At 45.8% G+C, this 21,841-nt stretch overlaps 1 protein-coding gene across 4 annotated transcripts in view; it reads right to left on the bottom strand.

Moving 5' to 3' along the window:
* GRID1 (glutamate ionotropic receptor delta type subunit 1) overlaps positions 1-21,841 on the bottom strand; it is a 688,675-nt gene that overhangs the window by 270,284 nt on the left and 396,550 nt on the right. For all 4 annotated transcript variants that reach the window (XM_043476200.1, XM_043476199.1, XM_043476202.1 and 1 more), the window contains one exon: positions 10,942-10,995. In XM_043476200.1, the coding sequence (XP_043332135.1) occupies positions 10,942-10,995 (54 nt within the window). The remainder of the gene's footprint in view (positions 1-10,941; positions 10,996-21,841) is intronic.

Here is a 21,841-nt window from a genome sequence, read left to right as displayed (position 1 = left end):
AGTCAGACGTGACTGAAGTGACTTAGCACGCACACATGTAGGGAGGAAGATCCTGTTAAAATAGCTTCAAATGTCTTGCAGTCTCTCTAAATGGGATTTCATGGGAAGATATCACTTGTCTTGCCTATAAAGCATTCAAAGCAGGGCCTGGCATACAGTAGGTACTCAATGAAGTGAGTCTCCTTGCTTCTGAGGACAAACCACCCGGCTCACCGTTTTATGCAATACCCCACAGCAAACAAGCAGAGATCTGAGGGTGGGAAGAGGTTGTTCAGAACCCAGTAGCCTCACAAGGGGGGCTCTTCAGCAATCCTTGTCCAGGAGGCCCATTCTACGGCTGACCAGGAGTAACATCAGGCGCGTTGGTGGCAGCATTTGGTCCTCAATCTTTCATTGCCGTGGTAACTGACAAGCCAGTCTCTAGGGCTGTAGGAAACTGCCTCACAGTTCTGATCACTGACACTTAAAGGGTTTCTTCCCCTTGCTGCAGGATACTCACTTCAAATTCTACAACCAGCTCTAAGAGACAGGTTACTCCAGCATGCATATCATCTGGTTTGAGACAGCAGAGGCAAAAAAAAAACCCAGAGCTGAGTTTATGGGCTCTATGAGCCCTCACACATCATTTAAGACACTGCCCAAGAAGTTCTGGTGGTTTAAGTGTCCTCCTGTCTTCATTTCTGCTTTCATATTCCAGTTTTGAAAGGACTCTCCCTGGGAGCTCCACCAGGAGCTGCATACAAAGGCAGTAGCCGTGTGTGTGTGTGTGTATATGTACACACACTTGCTTTTCACTTCTCTGTGTGGTGCCTGATGATTATCCAGCCTGGCAAAGGAGGTGTAATAACAGGGTAGAAGGCACAGATAATAGGGTCTTTCTGGCACAAGCAACAAGTTCATCTGAATCCATCAGAATCCATTTGTGGGAAGAGCGATGGATGGGAATGCAGAAAGGTAGAGACACTAACCTTTAGTTTTCAGACACATTTGCTGCATGTGGTAATTAAAGCTATTTTTATAACTCCCTAAGTGTCAGCACTCCCTTTTCCAAAGCTTTTCCCAAGCATTCTTCTGTCAAAACTCTGCAAAACAACAGTTGTTGGGAACAACTGACTCATGTCTGAAACATGGAGTCTGATTCCACAGCAATGGTATGGGTCCGGCTGAGCAATTTTGTCTGCAAGGAGGTTGAAGTTGAGTGACAATTGCAGAGGATCTGGAGTGGCTCCTACAATATTGCCTACCTGTAGTTCAGTGAGCTAGGTACACAATCCTACCCACAATCTTACAAGCTATCTGAGGGTGAGGAGCATCTCTCTCTGATTCTCATAAGCACCCCAAGTGCCTCACAGATGCTAAATTAGTGATAGGTGGTCAAGAGTTATAGATCCAGGCAGGGAAATAGGAGACAGAGCAAGTAGTTAAGGACCACTAAAGAAGCACAGCCTGAGTTCTCTGGGGCATTGAAAGAAGGAAAGGTTTTGGAAGAAATTAAGAGGTGTTGCAACATGGGGAAAGGTTAATTTGATATGAGTCATAAAGGATGCATAGGAGTTTGAAAAATAGAGTTAGGAGAACTAGAGTTCCAGGGAGAAAAAAAACACAGTTATAAATACTGCAATTCAAGTTCATCCAGGTGATGAATCAAGTTATGTCCCCAACCCCCTACACTCCTCATAAAGACATGTATTCCTTGTTACCAAGTCCTTAAATATCAGTACTTCCTTGCTTAAGTTCCAAAAACAAACTTGCCCTCAGAACATTGGTTGGTTGTTAATAAGAAAAGCTATCTTTTAAGAGTGTCTACTGTATGACAGATCCTGTGATTGGTCGTTTCTCGTGAGTTATCTCATTAGGCTTCATAAGTTTCCCATGAGATGTTTATTATAAACTCTATTGACTGGATAAGGAGAATAAAGTTCCAGGAAGGAAATAAAACAATTTGCCCAGGGACTTCCCTGAAAGTCCAATGGTTAAGACTTCACCTTTCATGCAGGAGGTTCAATCCTTGGTCAAGGAACTAAGATCCCACATGCCTTGGGGCCAAAAAACCAAAACATAAAACAGAAGCAATATTGTAACAAATTCAATAAAGCCTTTAAAAATGGTCCACATAAAAAAATCTTAAGAAAAATTTCCCAAAGTCAAAGAAGTGGTCATCAGTAGAGTCAAATCTTATCCATGGTATGTTCCCCAAGACCGGTCTAAAACAGGGATACCTTCTCACTTTCTCAGTACTGAGCCTCAAAGCCACCATCTGTGTAGTTCCAAGTACACTTCTCATGGGGCTTTGAAAAGGACTGAAGAATGGTATTATATAACAAATATCTCCTAATCTATCTGTAACCATAAGTGTTAACTCTCATAGATTCCTCTGGAGCTGAGAAAGGAAAATAGATATATTCTGATTGACAAAGGGAAGTACATTCTTAGTAAATATGGTTTTTACTTTCAGACACTACTCATGTGACATGCATGAGTTTACCTGTGTGGGTTTTTTCAGGAATTTTTCACCTTCTTCATAGGATATTTTGAAAACAAGGTGCTCATATGTAAAACAGCACAAAGGGAGGAAAGCTAATCATAAACAATAAAAAATTATAATAAGACTTTCCCCAACAAGATTATATTACCACTTTCAAATTATTTTAAAACACCAAATATTGCTGGAATTCAGTCATATATTTGGCATGTAGTTAATGCTGAGTGAGGAGGGAAAAGGTGAGAGAGGGTCAGTGTGACATAAGGTGTGTGTCTCTTAAATTCTGAGTCACTCATACCTAAGTTCAAATCCTGACTCAGCCACTTACTAAGTGGCATCAAAAACTCAGTCTCTTTCTCGGAGCCTCTGGCTCCTGATCTGTAAAATGGGATGATATAAGTCAAGTATCTGAAAATTTATCCTCCAACCCTTTCCCAACATTCACCCCAAGGTCATCACATCCTCAACGCAGTAGCACCTGAGGTCAACGACCTGTCTCTTCTCTTTGAAATAGTTTCTTCAGTGGGCTTCCAGGACTCCACCCTCTCCTAACTGTATCTATACTCATATTAAATTATTTAAGCACTTGAATTAAAGCATAGTGTCCTAATGAATAAAATAGCAAGATCCAAGTAGAAACAGCCTTCAAGAAACATACTTCAAAGAAACAAGAATGAAAAATATATTAGGTTAACACTAGTCAAAATAAATCTCCAATAGCCTCAGTAATATCAGATAGAGTATATTTCAGAGCAAAGGACATTTCAGGGCAGCAGGATAAGGAAAGTCATGCCATAATGATAACAGATCAATTAATCAACAGGACATAAAAATGCTAAACATTTATCTCTCTTGTAACAAAGCTTCAAAATATATTAAGCAACAACTGATAAAACTGCAAGAAGAAATAGGCAAACTCAGAATTAAAGCTGCCTATTTTGATCCCCCCTCTTAATAATTGATAGAACAAGTAGAGAAATATAATCAAGGATACAGAAGACATAAGCAACACTATCAACAGAACTGACCTAATTGACATTTATAGAACATTCCTCACAACAACAACAGATTATACATCCTTTTCAAGTGTACATAAAACATTTACCAGAAAAGACAATCTATTGGACTATCAAATAAGTCTCAATAAATTTAAAAGGATTCAAGTAATATTCAAGTAATTCAACTATGGTCTCTGACCACATGGAACTCATTAAAAATCAATAAAGTAAAGATCTCTGAAAAATATATAAACATTAAGACATTAAATAAGGCACTTCTAAACAACTCATGGGTCAAAGAAGAAATCAAAAGGTAATATAGAAAGTATTCTGAACTGAATAACAATGAAAATTTTGGAGATGCCATTAACTCATTTAAAGGAAATATAAAGTAGCAAAGAAAAATGAAGTTCTCAAATCGATGATTTCAGCTTTCCCCCTAAGGAAACTATAGACATAGGTGGCAAATAAACACCTGAAAAAATGCTCAACATCACTAGTCATTAGCGAAATGAAAATTACAACCAGAATGAGGCACCATTACAAACCACTACAAAGACTGATATCAAGAGCTCTGATTAAATCAGGTATTGAAGAAGGTCTGAGACAATTGGGATTCTCAAACAACCTGAAAGTTACTTAAAGAGTTGCCAGTCCACCTGCCATAGAGCACTGTAATTCCACTTATAAATATGCACCCTCCCCGCAAAATGAAAGCCTATGTTCATACAAAGACTTGTACATGAATGTTCACAGCAGCCTTATCTGAAATCACCAAAAATCTCAGATGACCCAAATGTCAATCAAGAATAAACATATATTCAAGCTGTGGTATTGTTATACAACTGAATACGCCTCATCAATAAAAGGGAAGAACTATTACTGTATATTGCAATAAGGGTGAATCTCAAAATAATTATCTGGAGGGAAACAGCCATAGAAAAACAGAAGAAGAAGAGAGTATACACTGCATGATTCCACTTATGCAAAACTTGAGAAAATACAAATAATCAATCTGTAACATTTACCTACAAACAATCTCTAGAAAATACAAACAATCCATCTGAAAATACAAACAGACTACCTAACGAGTGGGCTTCCCTGGGGGCTCAGCAGTAAAGAATCTGCCTGCCAAAGCAGGAGATGTGGGTTTGATCCCAGGGTCAGGAAGATCCCCTGGAGAATGAAATGGCAACCCACTCCAGTATTCTTGCCTGGAGAACCCCATGGACAGAGAAGCCTGGCAGGATACTGTCCATGGGGTCACAAAAGAGTTGGACACAACTTAGCGACTAAACAACAATAACCACCTGAGGAGCAGGGAAGGTAGGACGGGGTGGGGATTACCAGGGGGCACAAGGACACTGTTGGGTGATATATATGCTCACTACCTTCATTATGGTTACAGTTTCACAGGGGTATACATACATCAAACAAAAACCGTACACAAATATGTGTGTTTATTAAATCTAAATAAAATGGTTGATATTTAGGTAAAAAAAATAGGTTTAAAAAAATGATGCTCAAAAACAGTGCCTGGCTCCATCTAATGTCTGATAAATGGCAGCTCCTAGTCTTGGTTCTGGGCTCTCAGTGGGGCTACAAAGTTGGCTAGGATGTGATCCTTGTGCTCAAGGACTCCTCAGTGGGGCTGGGGAGAGAAACAAGTGAATCGATTACAATAAACATAATTGTTTTAGAGTGTTGCTAAATGAAATTTTCAGACGGTAAATGTTACAGGGACTTAATATTCAAACAGAATTAGAATCTTCAAAATGAAAGGAAGAAAAAAATTAAATCTCTTCCCTCCCTCTTTTCCTGTGTGTCCCGAATAGAGATTTCTTAAAGCTATTTCATTCAGCATGCATATCATGGTCTTTTATTCTTGCTTTCTTCAATTAGTATATTAGCATTTCTCTCCCCTGCATTATGCATGTGTAGCCTAATCCCATTTTCATTTGTCTTAACTCAGTGTGTGTTTGGGGGTAGGAATGGTTTAAAAGTCTGGAATGATGTTTGCTGGACTGTTGACAGGAGTCTCCTCTGGCGCGAGCCAAGTCTGTACTCAGAGGGTCCTTGTGGAATATTTGTTGGTGCCAAACCAGTGAAGATGCCAAGATGCCCCCAGGGGCACTAGCAGGAGAACATTCTAGGCAGAGGGTTTCAAAGAGGTTCAGACACTGGGATGACCTTCTGCTTGGGGTGGCAGGGATATCTCATGATATAGGCAGAGAAGCTCTAGATGATAAAAGATAGCAGGAATTGAGACCAGAGAGGGCTCTGAAGTCAGTTCATGAACAGCCTCATGGACCACGTGAAAGAATCTGAACTCCATCCTATGGGCCCTGACACCCCACCACCTGCCAAAGACCTATTCCAGCAGAGGCGTGAGCAGATGTTGAGAGAAAAAGCACATGTGTGTGTCTGAAACACAAATGCATGTGGCAGCCAGAGTGCACCACCTCATCCTTGGAAAGCACAGCATGCATTAGAGATGAAGGTGCCTGCAGGAGAAACCTGTTTTTTGCTGTTTAACTTATCAGCCTTCTTTGATCATGGAATCCTTTTCCCACAAAACACCTACGAATTAGCAGAATACAGGTTCCCTGGGGCACAGTGTAGAGACTGCTGTAGGAAGCCTGGCCAGTGCTTCCTACAGTGTCCTCCTCCCTGGCTGCTCCATCGCCCACTGATGGCCTGATCAAGGATGGAGAATGCAAGCCTAGGAAAGGGGGGTGCAATGGGACCTGGGATGCTAACAGTCATAGCTCGTAAAGCAGGATCACAGTTTTCTGAGTTCATGAAGGATTGGGAGGTCATAAATGTGTCTTCCTCTCCATGAAGGCAATTAAAAAAGCAGAGTCAAGGTGAGGAAGCAAGAGGCAGATGTAGCAGCGGGAAGCTTAAGCCAGCACCTCCTCTGTGTGTGAACCCCGCATGCTGGGGACTCTAGGGAGCCTGACAGAAAGGAGGTGCAGCCCTCACTTATAGGCTGTTCCAGAAGCCAGATGTGTGTATCAAGTCCCCAACACAGCATAGCTGGGGTGAGACATACAGGACAGCAGAAGGATGAATAAATCCAGGGAGATCTTTTGGTAGAGGCGATGCTTAGCAAACTCCTGCAGGAAAGGTAAATCCTTAACAGCCAGAGGTGGTCATTCCAGGCCTAAAAGAAAATCCTAGCAAAGGTCCAAAACCAAGAGAGAAAAATAAATAGAGGAAACAATAAGTCACCCACTGCTTGTAGGGATAAACCACGGGCGTGGGGGCAGAGGGTAAGAAGAAAAGGATGGAAAGGTGTTATGGGGTCATCCTAGAATAAGTTCTGAGGCAGGGGGCAGGATGTAGGCTTTTCTCCATTGGCTAGGGAACTAACCAGTAGGTTGGAGACATTGGTCCCTGGGATTGGAGCACTGGGTAAGAAACAGGTGAGGGGAGGATGATGAGTTCAGAGAGATGCACGGAGCTGGAGGTGGTCAAGAGGTTTGCAAACAGCTGAGGCCAGAAGGCATCTGGATCCCTGGGTCTGGAGCTCAGAGAAAAAAGATATGGGATGTGGGGGCCATGGAAATAGGCTAGCGATGGGGCAGGGCCTACTGGCTGTGCCTCCTCCCTCCTTAGAACCTACCTCCCCCTGGGCACCTGCTGAACCACAGAACAGAGCCCAGAGCATCAGTTGTTGACAAAACCTAAGCACAAGGGTTATGTATGTGCCTCTGCATTTCTTGAACCATTTGCATAAAAGTTTGCTTTATTCCCATGTCTGGAGGAACTCCTCTGACAGTGAGAGCTATCCAGTAACAAAGGGAGTGCTTCAAGTCCCCTTCACAGATGGTTCTGGAAGAGGCTGGAAAGACAGACATTCTGTAAAAGAATTTCCTCCATAAGGTTCTCAAGAGGCCAGACAATGAGGCAGATGTGTCCTGCCTGGACACAGAATGTCACAGGAGGGCATGCTCCTCTGCCCCCTGGTCTGTATCCAGACCCTGCCTAGCACTGAGGACAACTGTGCATCACTAAGCCAGAGCCACGTGGAGAGGAAGCTCTCCAGACCAGCTGATACAGAGGTCCTGGGAGCCAAAGTCAAGTCTAATGGGTCCTAAACTGGCAGCTTCTGATGAATGACCCAGAGCTGTCCCCTCCATCCCTGGGTTTCCCATCTTAATTGTTTGCCTTTATCTTTTCCTGGAGGCTGACTGGGAAGTACTCTTCAAAGCAACTTGCTGTACCCTATGCTATGTACACTGATATGCTTTCAACCAAACCCTTTTGAGAATCTACTTTTCATAAGGGTGTCGGGGATTCAGTGGGGACCTGGATCCTGTCCATGCCCCCAGGGGACTCACAGCCCAGTGGCCACCTTGACTAATGTTCAAACTTGCTATTCACATTTCTTTTGAATCCCCTATCCCCCGCCAAGTTAATGTGTAATTTAATCAATTGATAAAAATATAGTTTACGCCCCAAAGCACATCTGCTTGCCACTGTCCTTTCCCTCAGTAGAGCCCAAAGATCTGTAGAAACTGTCAGCAAGGTTCATATACTCACAGCCTTTCTCCGCCTCCAATTACCCCTTCTCCAAATAAAACAGACCTGTAATATGCAACACCAATATTCACCAGTGAGGGTGCAGACATATTAAGAAAACCACTGCATGAAGAAAACAAACAAAAACATGTGCCCTTGAGTGTTTATCTTGAATCCAGGAAAACATATTAGGAAAGTCAAATATAGAAAGAAAAACTGAAGGACAGAGCCATGAGGAACGAGGGAAGCAGCGGGTGGAGCTGGAGGATCACCATGGAGGCCTCCTTGGGGAAAGATGTGGTTTGAAGAGGTGCTGACTTGAGCTCATCTGATGGACTGAACCTCCTCCAGAGAAGTGGTGAGCAGTTCAGGAAGCAATAGATGGGGTCCCAGTGTAGATGCTAGATTCTGGAGATCATGGTGGAGCTACTAAATACCCACCCCTGATTCTTTTCCTCCCATTTTATTTTTTCCGAGCTATCACATATAATAAACAGAGAAGCCATCACATATAATAAACCAATAAACTATTGGTCTGTGGGTCTGTATTTGGATAGAGCCTGAAATGCTGTAACCGTCATAAGAATAATAGGACTTGTTTCCAATGCGGCCATGCTGTACTAGGAAACAGCAGTTCTGAATATGGCTAAGTCCTAAGTATAAGTTGACTTGTGATTTAGAAAACATCTCAGTCATTAACCAGAGGCCACACTGGGATCTAAGAGTCAAAGCTTTACAAAAGGACCCACCATCAGATCTCAGACTTCAAGAATGTCCCTGAGTGGACACCAAGGCCAGCTCAAGGGCATCCCCATCAGTATGCATACCAGAGCCCTACTGATTGGTCTTACGGAATCAGACCCTGACCATAGGTTAAGGATCATTGCCAGGGCTACCTGCAGGATGGTGTCATTTGGTGTGAAGGTCTTTGGAGCCAACAGTCTTCATACAAAATCCCAAAAGCACCTTTCAATAGCTGTATGACCTTGAGCAAGTAATTTAACCTCTCGAGCCTCTCTTTTCCCATCTGTAAAATGGGGATGCTAATAACTACCATACCGGGTTGTGAATGAGGGCTAAGGATGGTAACAAACACAAATGCCCTGACAAGTACTTGGCCTCCCCATAGAAAAGGAAACTCAGAAAGTGGGAGGGGTCACCTCTGGACGGCATTTATCCCAGGGACAGTCACATGACTTGTCTATGAGTTCACAGTGCGATGTGCTGCTGACTGGGGTGGAGCTCAGCAATCCTCTTGGGTGAGGCTGTTCCAGTGTGGCCCTGACAAGTGTGCCCACACCCGACACCTCCCAGTGGTGCTAAGTAAGCCCTGGCTTCCTGCCGCCCAGCAATACCCTGGGGACACTTCACACTGGTTAGTGTTAACCCCAGCCCTGGAAAGGGGGTGGGAGGGACAGACAAGAGAGTCCTTGGAATGGGTTAGGATTCAGGGGAGGAGAAAGGAAATAAGTTAGAAATGTAAAAACACAGCACTTTTTGAAGACTGACAATATAGAAACCCTGGCTATCTGATTTGGAGGAGCCCTCCCCAAAATAAAGCCAGCATCTGACATCTACCTTACGGGGCACATAGAATGCCTCTGTCTCCAGAAACGAAAGAAACCTATAAAGAAGCTGGCAAAGCCCAGAGGATCAAAACCTCCCCAGGACCAAAGAGGACTCTGGCAGCCTCTGAAGAAAGCAGCTATCATGTCCCTTCTCCTAATTACCAGCACAACCATCTGCAACCCCAGAGAAATGGACCTTGCAGGTCTCCAATTGGCCCATGTAGACATGGAGCTAATGAGATAATGAATTTATGGACAAAAACCATGGAAAGTGGGCCTTGCAAGCAGTTACTACCTGATACTACCTGCAACATAAGAAAATAAGCCGCCCAAAACTCCTTCAGCCATGGTAGCACTGAGCTAATGAAGAAACACACATCATAAAAGCATAAATTACCTGCACAATAAATCCTGCATCTTCTAGAATGTGGCCATTAGAAATCAATCAGTTAATTTAGGAGCAACGGAAGGCCACGGGCTGATGAAAGTCCATGCCAGGAAGCACTTTTAAGAGTCAGCTATATTAATAGCTGGCTGGGGTCATATGCACTGTCCCAGAGGGTGCTTCCTGAATGGATGGGCAGGTAGAGGGGGCTCTTCAGGGAAGCTAGGGCATGTTATTACAGGCCACTCCCATGTAATATCTGCAGCGTGAGCAGGCCAAGGCCAGTTAGGGTGTAAGCGGTAGAAAGCCGACCACCCCCCATGAAACCTCGATGTCCCCATTCCTCCAAGGGCCCAATCCAGTGGGAAGGCCACCTGGGGGAAAGATGTACCATTTACCCCTTTAAAAGGTTACCTGACCACCTGCACAGGGGGCTGTGTACAGACATCACATACACACACCTATACAGACACACATATACACATACTGATGTGCACGCATTAATGCACACACACCCGGACACACTCTCACAAGTATATACAGTTACACACTCACACCCATGCACTCTTACAGACACACAGGCACATAACCCACATTCACCCTGGGCTCCTACAAGAAGTGTAGCCTCTACCCTGTTCTGCATTCCTTTACATATCCCCTCTGCATCCCATTTTCTGACCAGCCTCCATCTCTCCAGTCTCTGAGCCCTGACCGGTGACCTCCCCTCACCCAGCACATCTCATGCCTGACACCACTTCCTCCTAGACTCAAATCCGCACTATTTTCCTGGCTCCCACCTGCTCCAGGTGAGCATCTTGGCATGCCCCGTCCAATTCTCTCACCTGCTGGCTTGCTCAGAGAAGCCCTGGGATCCACTCCAGCACCCCGAGTCAGAGTGGAGCCTGCCAGGGTCACTCTGTGCTTTCCCAAGTGGTGGGAGCTCAGCGTAAACCACGCCCGTCACCATTCTGGGGCTCTTACCTCATTCACAAAGACCCAGTGGCTGTCCTTGGAAGCCAGGTTGGTCTCCACCGCCTGCAGAGAAAAAGAAATTAAAAAAAAAAACATGAACAGAAGCAAGCCAGAAGTTGGCAGACACACAGGATGACTGCTGAGATGGAGTTTGATAAACATTGTTCTTGGAGGATTTTTTTCCTCACAAAACACGCCATCCCCCTGGGGCATCTCTGGCTGCCTTAGCTACTAGATGCAGCATTTGAACATGGACATCTGATTTCCTGCTGTTCTTTGGAATTCGCATGCACCAGCCCGGAGCAAGGTTAGAAGCTACAGCTCCTGTAGGCATCACAGGGCCACAGGCGAGGACATCCCTCCCTTTCTCACCTCAGAGATTGCCTGCAAACACCTTTCTGGAGGGTTACTGGGGTGGGGGATGTCTCATCATTGCCCAAGGCTAGAGACTCAGGAATCTGGAACAAGGGATTTACAGCAGCTTGGCCAGCCAAGCTAAACAACACCCAGGAAGATGGCGGCTCACAGCCAGGGCTCTGAGCTGCCTTCAGCTCTAAAGAACCCATCAAGGACCCTAGAACTGACTCTTTTTTTGCTCCTGGGCAGTGACCCCCACCCCACACCATTCTCTATTAGAGCATTTTGTTCTGTTTCTTTATAGCACTTGCTGCGTCTGTACTTGAATAGTTTTCAGCTTATTTTTTTTCTATTGTCTATCTCCTTTAACCAGTTGGGGTCTCCTTGAGGTCAGGGCCACACCTGTGACTGTCACATTTGCGTCTCAAAACCTTCCACTATAACCAGCGCAAAGTCGGTGTTCAATATATAAAGAATACTGTTGCTGAACATATGAATGAAGGATAGGAGAGCTAGGCAGATGGGACCCAGTTACTTATTTTGCTTCTCATATGTTTTTAGGAGTGCTCTTTCCCTTTTTAGACTGGAAATCCAACTACTTTAGCACATTAAAAAATGGGGCAGGTGTATGGGATAATTTTGAACATTTAAATTTTTCTGTAGTTTTCCAAATAAAAAGAGTAAGTGTAAGTAGATTGACAAAAGAGGAGGAATTGATAGTTTTCCAACTTGTCCTGTAAGAATACTCACAGTTAGCCCGTGCCAAGTATTACTGAGTGCCAGGCAATGTGCCAGGCCATCTATGAACCTGGGAGAGAGTTCAGATCATAGTTCTCTTTTCTTTTTAATTTTTTTATATTTTTATAATGTAACTTTTATTACTATTTATTTGGAAAGATACAGAAAAAAGCAAATGTTCAAACTTATCCCATAAACCTACCACATTTTTTAATGTGTTAAAGTAGTGAAAACTCCCCATGTATCCCTCCAAATTCATCCCCCAGAGACTATTCCAAATGGCCCCTTCCAGAAGTTTTTAGTCATGTCTGCATGTGTCTGCATACACTTATCAAACTGATGTTCAGGTTTCAACTATCATTTTTGACTTATCAGTATATGAAGAATATCTTTTCCTCATCAGTACACACAGGTCTGATTCACTCTACTTAACAGAGGAGGCATAGAGGGGTAAGGAGCCTGCAGGCTCCAGTGACCCAGCATATATATGGCCCTGCCATTGTACACGGCCTCAGTGAGAACCACACCTCTGCAAGGAATGAACACGTTTGCGGCTCAACACAATAAGCACATGGAAATAGGACCTGTGGGGATGCCTAGGCCAGCTCTAGCATCCCAATCCTTTGGACACTAAGGGTGGTCATTGGTGAAGGACACAGATGCTCCTTCTCCAGCCTATAAATGAAAAGGTACCATCCCCTGTGAAGACAAGTGGGGACAGGAGTCCAGACTTGACTGGAGCGGATGGCCTCCACCAGCTGGCATTTACCACTCTGGCCTCCGTTTGTTCATCTGTAAAATGTACATAACACTTGCTTCCTTTTGTCTGCCTATATAGGTAAAATATTTCAGTCTCAAGAAGCAGCAAACACTTAGTGTCCAGAGAAGTCCCAGCCCTTCCCAGGAAGCAGCAATGGAAAGGGTGCATCCCCATCCTTTGTGAGTTCCAGCCTTACCTCTCGACTCATCTACATTCTTAGATCCTGAGAGTCTTCTCTGGTCACAGGAGTCCTTCTCTTAAGAGACAGGCGCGCATGAAAAGCTTTATTCCCCAGGATAAAAGAGTTATGTCTAGGAATACCTTGGCCGCTCCCTCCCAGCCAGAGGAAGAAGTTACCAAGCATTCTGTCTCCTGCACTTGGACGAAGGACGCTCTGAAAGACGCCATGCCCTATGCCTGGGTCCCTCGTGGGGCCATGAACTGAAGACTCCTTTCTCTACGTTCTACAAATTCCATAAACCATACTGCAAAGAAGGCATAGGGACTTCAGAGTCAGTGGCTCTCTGGGGAACCCTTAGACCCTTAGGCAGGGTGGAGAAGGGAGAGCCCCCAGCCTATAGCTTCCTTCCTCCCAATATACAGACTGTCAGGAATGTCTTCAGAAGCTCAGAGGCCCAGGAGGAGGTGGGGAGGGAAACGTGATACAGGTAATCTGAAGTCACTGCAGCACATGGCCAGGCTCTGACTTGCCTCCATTCCTGACACCTCAGTATTTCGTTAATGCTCACATGGAGGACAACCAGTAACATGCTCATCAAATCTGCACATGATACAGAGCTGGGGGTGTCATGACATCTGAGAAAGCTGAAACACTGAGCCAAATCTAAAGAGACACAGTTGAACAAGGCTGAACTCAAAGCCCTACACTTATTTTCCAGGAGCAGAAGGGCACATGGGGAGATGAGACTTGAAAGTGAAGACCCATGAAAAGGCAGGGGCTAGAAGTTCTGTGCTGCCCTTGGGGAGTTGACTAGTGGGTCAGTCTGCTTGATGGAGGGCACTGCAGACTGGAAGCGGTCATGGAGTTGGACAGTGTAAACTGATGGCCAATTACAGTCACCAGGGACAGTCCAGGAATGCAGAGAGGCTGGAATTGATCCTTATAGCCTCTGAGAGCTGATTCAGGACCAAGGTCTCCAGTGCTCAGGTAAGCAGATAACAACTCAATATAGGAGAGAACTTTCTGACTTTCCAAGGAGTTCAAGATGGAATGGTTTGCCACCCCAGGAGCAGCAAGGTCTCATTGAAGAAATGTTTGAATGGAAGACAGATAGTTGGACCATGAATGGCATGTGAATATCAGCATGGAGGTTGACCATGGGTGAGGGGTAACACTCCATCATCACTGGCATTCTGCAGCCATGAGTCTCAGTCTGGCTGCATGTAAGAACCTCCTAGGGAGCTTTTTTAAAATGCAGACCCCGGGGCCCTACTCCTTGGAATCCTAATTCACTGGGAGTGGTCATATGCCTAAGACGCTGTGTTCTTTCAGAGCTCTGAACCCGGAATCTTAGCCTCCAAAGCTGGGAGCTCTCTAGTCCAGAATGTGTTGTTTTATGAATCTGAAGATGTAGGTGCACCTGTACAGGTGGAGGTCCTCCACTGTCCCTGCAGGAGCCAGCAGTGCAGAGGACCTAACTCAGTCGCCAGGACATCCCATGGAGCAGGTGAGAGCCTGGCTGCACTAAGGCATCTTCCCACTGGTCTCAGACTCATGTGTGGAAGATAATGATGGAGAGAATTGATCAGAAAACCCCAAAGGACAACTGGCCAACTTTCTTGTCCTACTTTCCCTCACCAATTAGCAATTAGCTAATTTGTTAAGCCTCTTTTCCCCACATGGAGATAAATAGCACTTGACTGCAGCCTTTTCCAGAGGGTGCAACTCACACAGAAGCTGAGATGGCTGGTGAGAAGGAGACGCAACTGCAGATTTCGCAAGAACACCTTCCCCTCCCCAATGACTGGAGAGCTGCTGCCAGCTCCCTGGGCAGAGCCCTAAATGTTCCAAGCCCAGTGGATGGTGTCCCCTTCTAAGTACCTTTCCCTCATCTTCTCCAGCCACAAGTGAGGCAGGTGGAGGCCCCTGAGATCTCCCTTTTACCTCAGAGCCAGCAAGGTGAGAAGAAGGCAGGCAGGCAGAGCATGGTCAAATCCCAGGCCTGCCTCTACTTAGCTGAGTGCTCCTGGGTTAGCTACTCTACCTCTCTGAACAGCAATCCCATGCCTGCAGGGTGTTGAGATGCCAGCAGTACTATTGATGCAGTCCCCTGGGCCCCTTCAAATCCCATTAGGAATTCTGAGCCCACTGGCTCTCCATGTGCATCCACTGCCAATGGCAGACACTGACCAACTGTTGGAACTCTCCTTGGCACTCATGGAAATATGCACCCTCACTAAGGACTAGGGCTGCCACATATCCAACCCCAGCTGCCCCATTCCACTATGGGGACTGTTTGGACTGTAAGCTCAACTGTTTCCGGGTTCCTTCTGCAGGACCAGCCCACACAGCCTCACTCACCACCCTCGTTGGCTGCTTCCACTTCCATGATCCACGTTCCCACTCCCTTGCTGGGCTCTTCTTAATTCCCCTGGGAAAACTTCTTAATAAATCATCATCACGCAAACTCTCACATCAAAGTTGGTTTCTGGGAACCCAACCTGAGACAAGCACCTCCCATCTTACAAATATTGTGAGAACTAAAATGAAATTAAGTTGAAGTTTCCATCCCAGAAAGAAGCTCACTATGGAAGATCAGTGAACATGAAGACCCTCCCCATTCCTTTCATTCATATCTCTTGCCTGGTTGTCACTCGATGGTCTTTTTTGAATATATAGAAATCTCTATACATTTCTATACATTACACAGTAATTACTCATGTGTTCCTTTTTTCTTCATTCAGTAGACAGCACTAGCCACATAGAGCAGCTGTTCTAATTCTCCTGGTTACTGGTGAGAGCCAGGAGTCTCATCCCATGACATCACAGAGCCCAAAGTGGCCTAAAGACCAATAATAAGCACACCATGCAAGGGTGGTGAGCACCCCTTCTCCCTGAGTTCATAGACCCTTCAAAGCAGCACAAAGTGGGCTTCTGCTTTTGTCATCTCAGCCACGCTACAGGTTTACTGCTGGAAAACACTGCTGGCATCTGCAGAGGAGTGCTGGGTCAGCTAGATAAATAAAGGGTGGCCCCTTCATTCCACAAGTAGGGCAGGGAGCAGACCTGACCTTCTGCTCTGGGTGGGTTCCTGGTCACTGGCCCACTGCAAGTAGGGTAGCTGGTTTCCTCAAACCACGCTTCTCTCCTGCAACGGGGCACTGAGACTCCTCACTAAAGACTGCAGTAACAGGAGAGTCCTGAGCAATTGCAGGAGCTCTGCACAGATGTGTGGGCCCCAGAAACTAGGTCTCAATGAACCCAAGGGCTGCTTGTAGTAACAGCAAAGGAGCCCTGATTAGGTCGTTGCTATGAGTCCCTAAAAGGCCATGCCTGACCATCAGAGCCCAAAGGCCTGGCTCCTGGGTTCCCTCAATAGACTGGCAAGCAGAGAGCTTTAGAAGAAGAACTGAGGAGGTAGAAACTTGTAAAGAATCATGCTGACTCCTGCTTTAACCCCTTGTGAATAGAAGAGGAGACCCAAGATGCTTAGGTGGCATGTAGCCCAGGCTATGGCTGGGATGGTGGACATAAGCAGCCATGGGAAGGAACATCGCACACAGAGGCTGAACTGGACACCTGCCCTGGTTCTGATAAGCACACTGTCATAGGTTGACCCCACTTAAAGGGGGCGGAAAGCAGCTGTTCTTCCCACACCTGAGGAAGGGAATGTGTCTTCTCGTCTGTGAGCAGCAGCCCCTGTCTGAACCTCAGGGAGCCTTTTTCCAGGGCCAGTGGCATCTACAGAGCTGGGGTATGAGTGACATGGGACATGCGATCCTACAGACCTACCAGGGAACATTTAGATCCTGTTCTGGCCACCCAGCTACTTTGATCCCACAGTTTCCATAGAGAACTAGATGCAGACCAAACCCCAGCACCTGGTTCCCAAAAGCTCTGGACAGAAAGCACAGCCAAGAATGGGATGTGTGGGGCTGCTTGCCTGGAAGGGGCTGAAGAGGCCCCTTGCTCACACAAAGGTAAGAATCAGTGCTAATGTACAAATGCCTGGAAGGAAGCAGAGAAGACAGCGGTCCCAAAGGATCAGTAGAAGTAGCTCTAGCTTGGTCCTGTGTTCTCAGCCTTTCATGCAGGACCAAGTTGCAGCCATTTCTGAGAGTGAGAAGAATCTGCTTTTGTCAAGCACCAGCCAGATACTTCAATACAACACATCTACTTCACAAGCCACAGGTCTCACTTTGAATAAAGTGAATACAGTATCCAAAGGAGCCAGGAAAGTTCTCATTCCCATTTCACAGCAGAGAAACTAAGATCTACATCTAGACTCAGACTTGCATAGGCCCCTCTGTGAGCAGAGACTGAATCTGAACTTGGGCCCTTTTGTCCCCTAAACCTGTGTTCTTTCCCCCTGATCATGCTGCTCTCCCAAAAGCCTGGTCACCCATCAGAGCAAGTGTACAAGCCTTCAGGCCCGGCCCTCTGACCATGGGAACAAACCAATCTTTTCTTTTTTCATATCTAAGAAAATACTCTTATGAGTCATGGTGCCTACCTTCCCAGGTTAACTTGTCCTCCTAAGTCTGAGACCGTTGTTTCACTTGCCTTTCTCAAGTCTGAGCCTATTTCACTTTATCTTAGCCTCAAGAAATACTAAATGGAGTGGAAAAAACCTCCACATGGAAGCCTTCCAGCAACATCACTGAGGATTTATTTTACAAAGTGCAAATGCCACTGACTATTTATGTACGTGTTAATTGTTGGCCATGTATCCATCCCCCTCCCCCAACACTGGGAGCCTGAGATAATGAAAGCTTGTCCACGATAAGCATCTTTTTAAAACCCCAACTCTAACATTTCAGAACAGTTCCCCCCTGGAGCCCAAGGCCTGGCATTGTCCCAAGAACAGACATGGAGCTAACTGTAAAGACCCACTGCTGTCTTTGCAACAGTGTGCTATTTAGGAACAATTCTCTCTATGCAATGTCACCCCTCTGGAGCATGATTGAGTGCAATGCCCCCCTTTGCAAGGAAGGGGAGGAGCTGTTTGCAAGACTACAGATGGTCCAGGGAGCCCAAGGAATGGTCCCCAGGAGCCCAAGGAAACCAGTAAAGCAGTCACCGGGAGGCCCAAGTTTCAGAAGATATGCCCAGAACTACCATGAGGAACCCCATTAAGGGCAGTTAGCACTGAGCTGCATCATGGCACACCATGCTTCCCAGGGGCTGCCTTCTTGGGAAAAGGGCCTGAGCTTCTGGTCCAGATACTCACCCTCTGTACTCCAGCCTTGCCTCCAGAACCCCTTGGGGCCTTGCTTTCACCAGAAAACTGGTGGATTTCCCCTCATCTCTTCCCCCTCCCAACATCTCCCAAGGCTCCTCCCTACTCTTACTCCTTAGCTCTTCTGGCTCCATCCTTACTCACAGATCTCATTGAGGAATCTTAGGTCCTGTATTCCAGCCACACAAGGCCATCTGGGGAAGGTGTCGCAGAATTAATCTTGTGTAGCTTCCAAAAGTAACTCTGGGACACAGAAGAGGAGATCTGAGCCTGTAGCCTGGGAATGCAGGGAGTGCTCTGGCTGGACCAGGCTGGATGGAGGTGAGAGTTACTTACATGCTGGGTCCAATGACTGACACTCACTGAACAACTCTTCCACCTGACCCAGAGCTAAGCCCTCTACACGTGAAACCTCCCTGGGTCCTCAAGACAGCCCACTGACAGAAGTTCTGAGCCTACAAGTGGGGAAACTTCCCCGAAGTCTCCCAGCAAGTCAATGTAGCCGAGGCAGCATAATCCAGCCTTTCAGACACCAGAGTGCACACGCTTTTGAGCATATTGTACAGACTCAGGAACTGAGCAAAGACAAACTCACTCTTGGCACTTTTTGTAGATGTTTAATGCAAAATCGACAGTTGAGCTGGAAGGCGATGCACATAGTGGTAAGGCCTGGCAAGTGGAGCTAAACAGACTTCTGTAAAGTTGGGTCCCAGATTCTGGAGTTTCCTGCCACCATCCTTCCCCAGAACTCCTGGGTCAAGTGGTCCTCTGATTGGCAGAGGGTTTCTGTGTATGGAAAGCAGCCTTCAGTCCCTCACCAACAAGTGAGCTCCTCAAGGGCTGAGGTCTGATGTAGTCACCACACAGCCCTGGCAGACGATGAACTTCAGAAAAATGTCTATGAAAGGAATGAACAGGTGGGTCCACACTCCTGCATATTTCCTGGTGCTCAGTATGAGGAAGGTCAGAGGCATAAGTAGGAAGCCCAGTACAGCACAAAGGGATATTGACATACAGGCAACCATAGCTTTGCACAGTAGGTACCAAATTAATGGAAACCCACACACATGAGACCTGTGTCCTCACTTCCCACAGTATCAATATGCATTTGATTTCCAGTTTACACTGTGCCATGCAAAGTAAGTCCTGCCTGTATTTGAAAGTAGCACCCTTTCTCTGCAACTCTGAGAGAACCTGAGAATGAAATGAAGTGAATGTGAAAGATAGATAAATGCAAGATATCATGACCTTTAGAAGCTGATGGAAACATGAAATTTTAGAGCTTTTCTGTGGGAATGTAATCATTTCTTCACTTCTGCTGAGTTCTGAACCTCCTGATGAAAGTTCCCATTTATCCTATATCCTGTGCTCACTTTGGCAGCACATATACTAAAATATCTTATATCCTGCCTAACAACACAATAAGTTCTGGACTTGGTTGGTCCATCAATGGCATTTAAAAAGATATTACTATCACACTAGAGAGAAAGTGTTGTTCATGAGATTTGTTTCTAACACTTGCTTTGATCTCAGAAAAACTATTATGTTGCTATTGGGGGAAAAAAGAATGCATAATAGACTAAGTACATGTAAAAACCCAATGGATCTAACAATTCCTAGTCAATCACGACACATCCCTGGCCTTGGTCCCCACTGTTTACCAAGTTTGAGATAAACAGCTCTTCGAAACTGCCTTCCCACTTTCTACAGAGGGCAGAAGGGCCAGCTCACGGCCTCTGGGGGATGAAGATTCATTACAGGTCATTTGTTGATCCTTCAGATGAAATAGAGATAGGTTCCAGGGCTGTGCTGGAAGTGCAATTGACTGTAATAAAAAGTGAGAATATGCTACATGTGGACAATTTATGAAGAAGCATTAATATCAGCAGAAAAATGAAATGGAGTCTGCTCGCAGGCACGATCTGTTTAATAAGATCAACTTGAAGAAGTGAAGCCAGGCGGTACCGATGAGTAGCAACTGATGGATACTTGGATTTTAATCAATGGTCCATAATTTCCCTGCCACCTGGAGGGCAGAGAAGCCAAATTAGGCCCTCCATGTTCTCACTCTCACAGTCACCCAAGCTGTCCTGATGGGAGGGGGTGGGAGTCAGCTTTTCTGTCAATCTTGCATGATGGAGGAGAAAGGTATTCCTGGTCCTTGGCCACGTCTCCATAATCATTTGGGGGACTGGGGTATACAGTAAAGCCATGGCTTCTGGGCTTATTTACACTCAGTCTGATTTGATGACAGCAGCCGTCAGTTCTGCAGTGGGCTGTGAACAATCTCACCACGTGGTCCCCCAGGGGGCAGGGGACACTGATCTTGGGTGGCAGGTGGCTGCATTGAACCATTTCTCATACAGTCTGCTGTTCAGATCCAGCTTCAAATGCTTTTCAGATAGAAGCAAAGCAAAGTCTAAAACTGATCAAATGTTTTCTTCTTCTCCCTCCCACAGGAATTTGCATGTTCATACTGGAGCTTGAGCCAGTGCTGCTGCTGCTGCTGCTAAGTCGCTTCAGTCGTGTCCGACTCTGTGCGACCCCATAGACGGCAGACCACCAGACTCCGCCGTTTCTGGGATTCTCCAGGCAAGAACACTGGAGTGGGTTGCCATTTCCTTCTCCAATGCATGAAAGTGAAAAGTGAAAGTGAAGTCGCTCAGTCGTGTCCAACTCCTAGCGACCCCATGGACTGCAGCCTACCAGGCTCCTCCGTCCTTGGGATTTTCCAGGCTAGAGTACTGGAGTGGGGTGCCATTGCCTTCTCCGGAGCATCCAAAGTCCAGCTCCAGGGACCCACAACATCAGATGCTGCTGAAGGAGAGAATGGGGACTGTTTGAGGCAGAGAAGTCCCTCCCCTGCCACTGGGTCACATAATACCTCAGAGGCCTGTCCCACACATGTGGTTTGTCAGCCCCAGAGTTTGAGACCCACCATGGGACATCCATTGGGAGAACAACTACACTCTCTGTGTTGCTCAATTAGAGCATCAGTGTTCAAGGTTAACACCATGACCTCTTCAAATCGTGCCAGGCAAGCCGTTTCTGCACACATATCGAATTTCTTTTCCCAACCTAAATTGTTTTTAAAAGATGGAAGCGTTTGAATTCTTTTTAAGGCAATAAAGTTGAAAGTAGCAATTCTTTACCAAGCTGATAAGAGCTGCTGGGTGTAATTTGTATTCTTTTTTATGAGCCTGACTTTTGGGAGAATGAAATAAGAAAAAAAATCTCTTCTTTTTAGTTCTGGAGACAAGAAGCACTTCTTCCTCAGGGTACTGGGGAGGAGTTCCCTGGCTCAGGAGTTGTCAGAAAACAAGTCACTGATTCGTGACACAGGAAACCCAGGAAACACCCTGTGCTGGGGTGGGCACAGGAGGCTGGGGAGCTGGGGTATCAATAGCTGCTCATCTTGGTGCTTGGCTTGGGATTCTGTATCCCCTGAAAATGATTCAGAGTTCATGGGCAGGGCTCCACAGTCTTTGGGAATAACGAAGAGAAGGTGTGGCAAAACTCAGTGAAAAGAAGGAGGAGGAATCTACTTCTTTTAGAATCCACAACAGAAATTGCTTCACAGCCTTTGAGATGGCTTCTTATCAAGTACAAAGCCTCTGTACATTAAAATTGATGT

Source organism: Cervus canadensis, chromosome 8 (assembly GCF_019320065.1).
Source record: "Cervus canadensis isolate Bull #8, Minnesota chromosome 8, ASM1932006v1, whole genome shotgun sequence".
Lineage (NCBI taxonomy): Eukaryota > Metazoa > Chordata > Mammalia > Artiodactyla > Cervidae > Cervus > Cervus canadensis.
The sequence above is the reverse complement of the archived record's forward strand: the minus strand, read 5'-3'. Positions and strand labels throughout refer to the sequence as shown.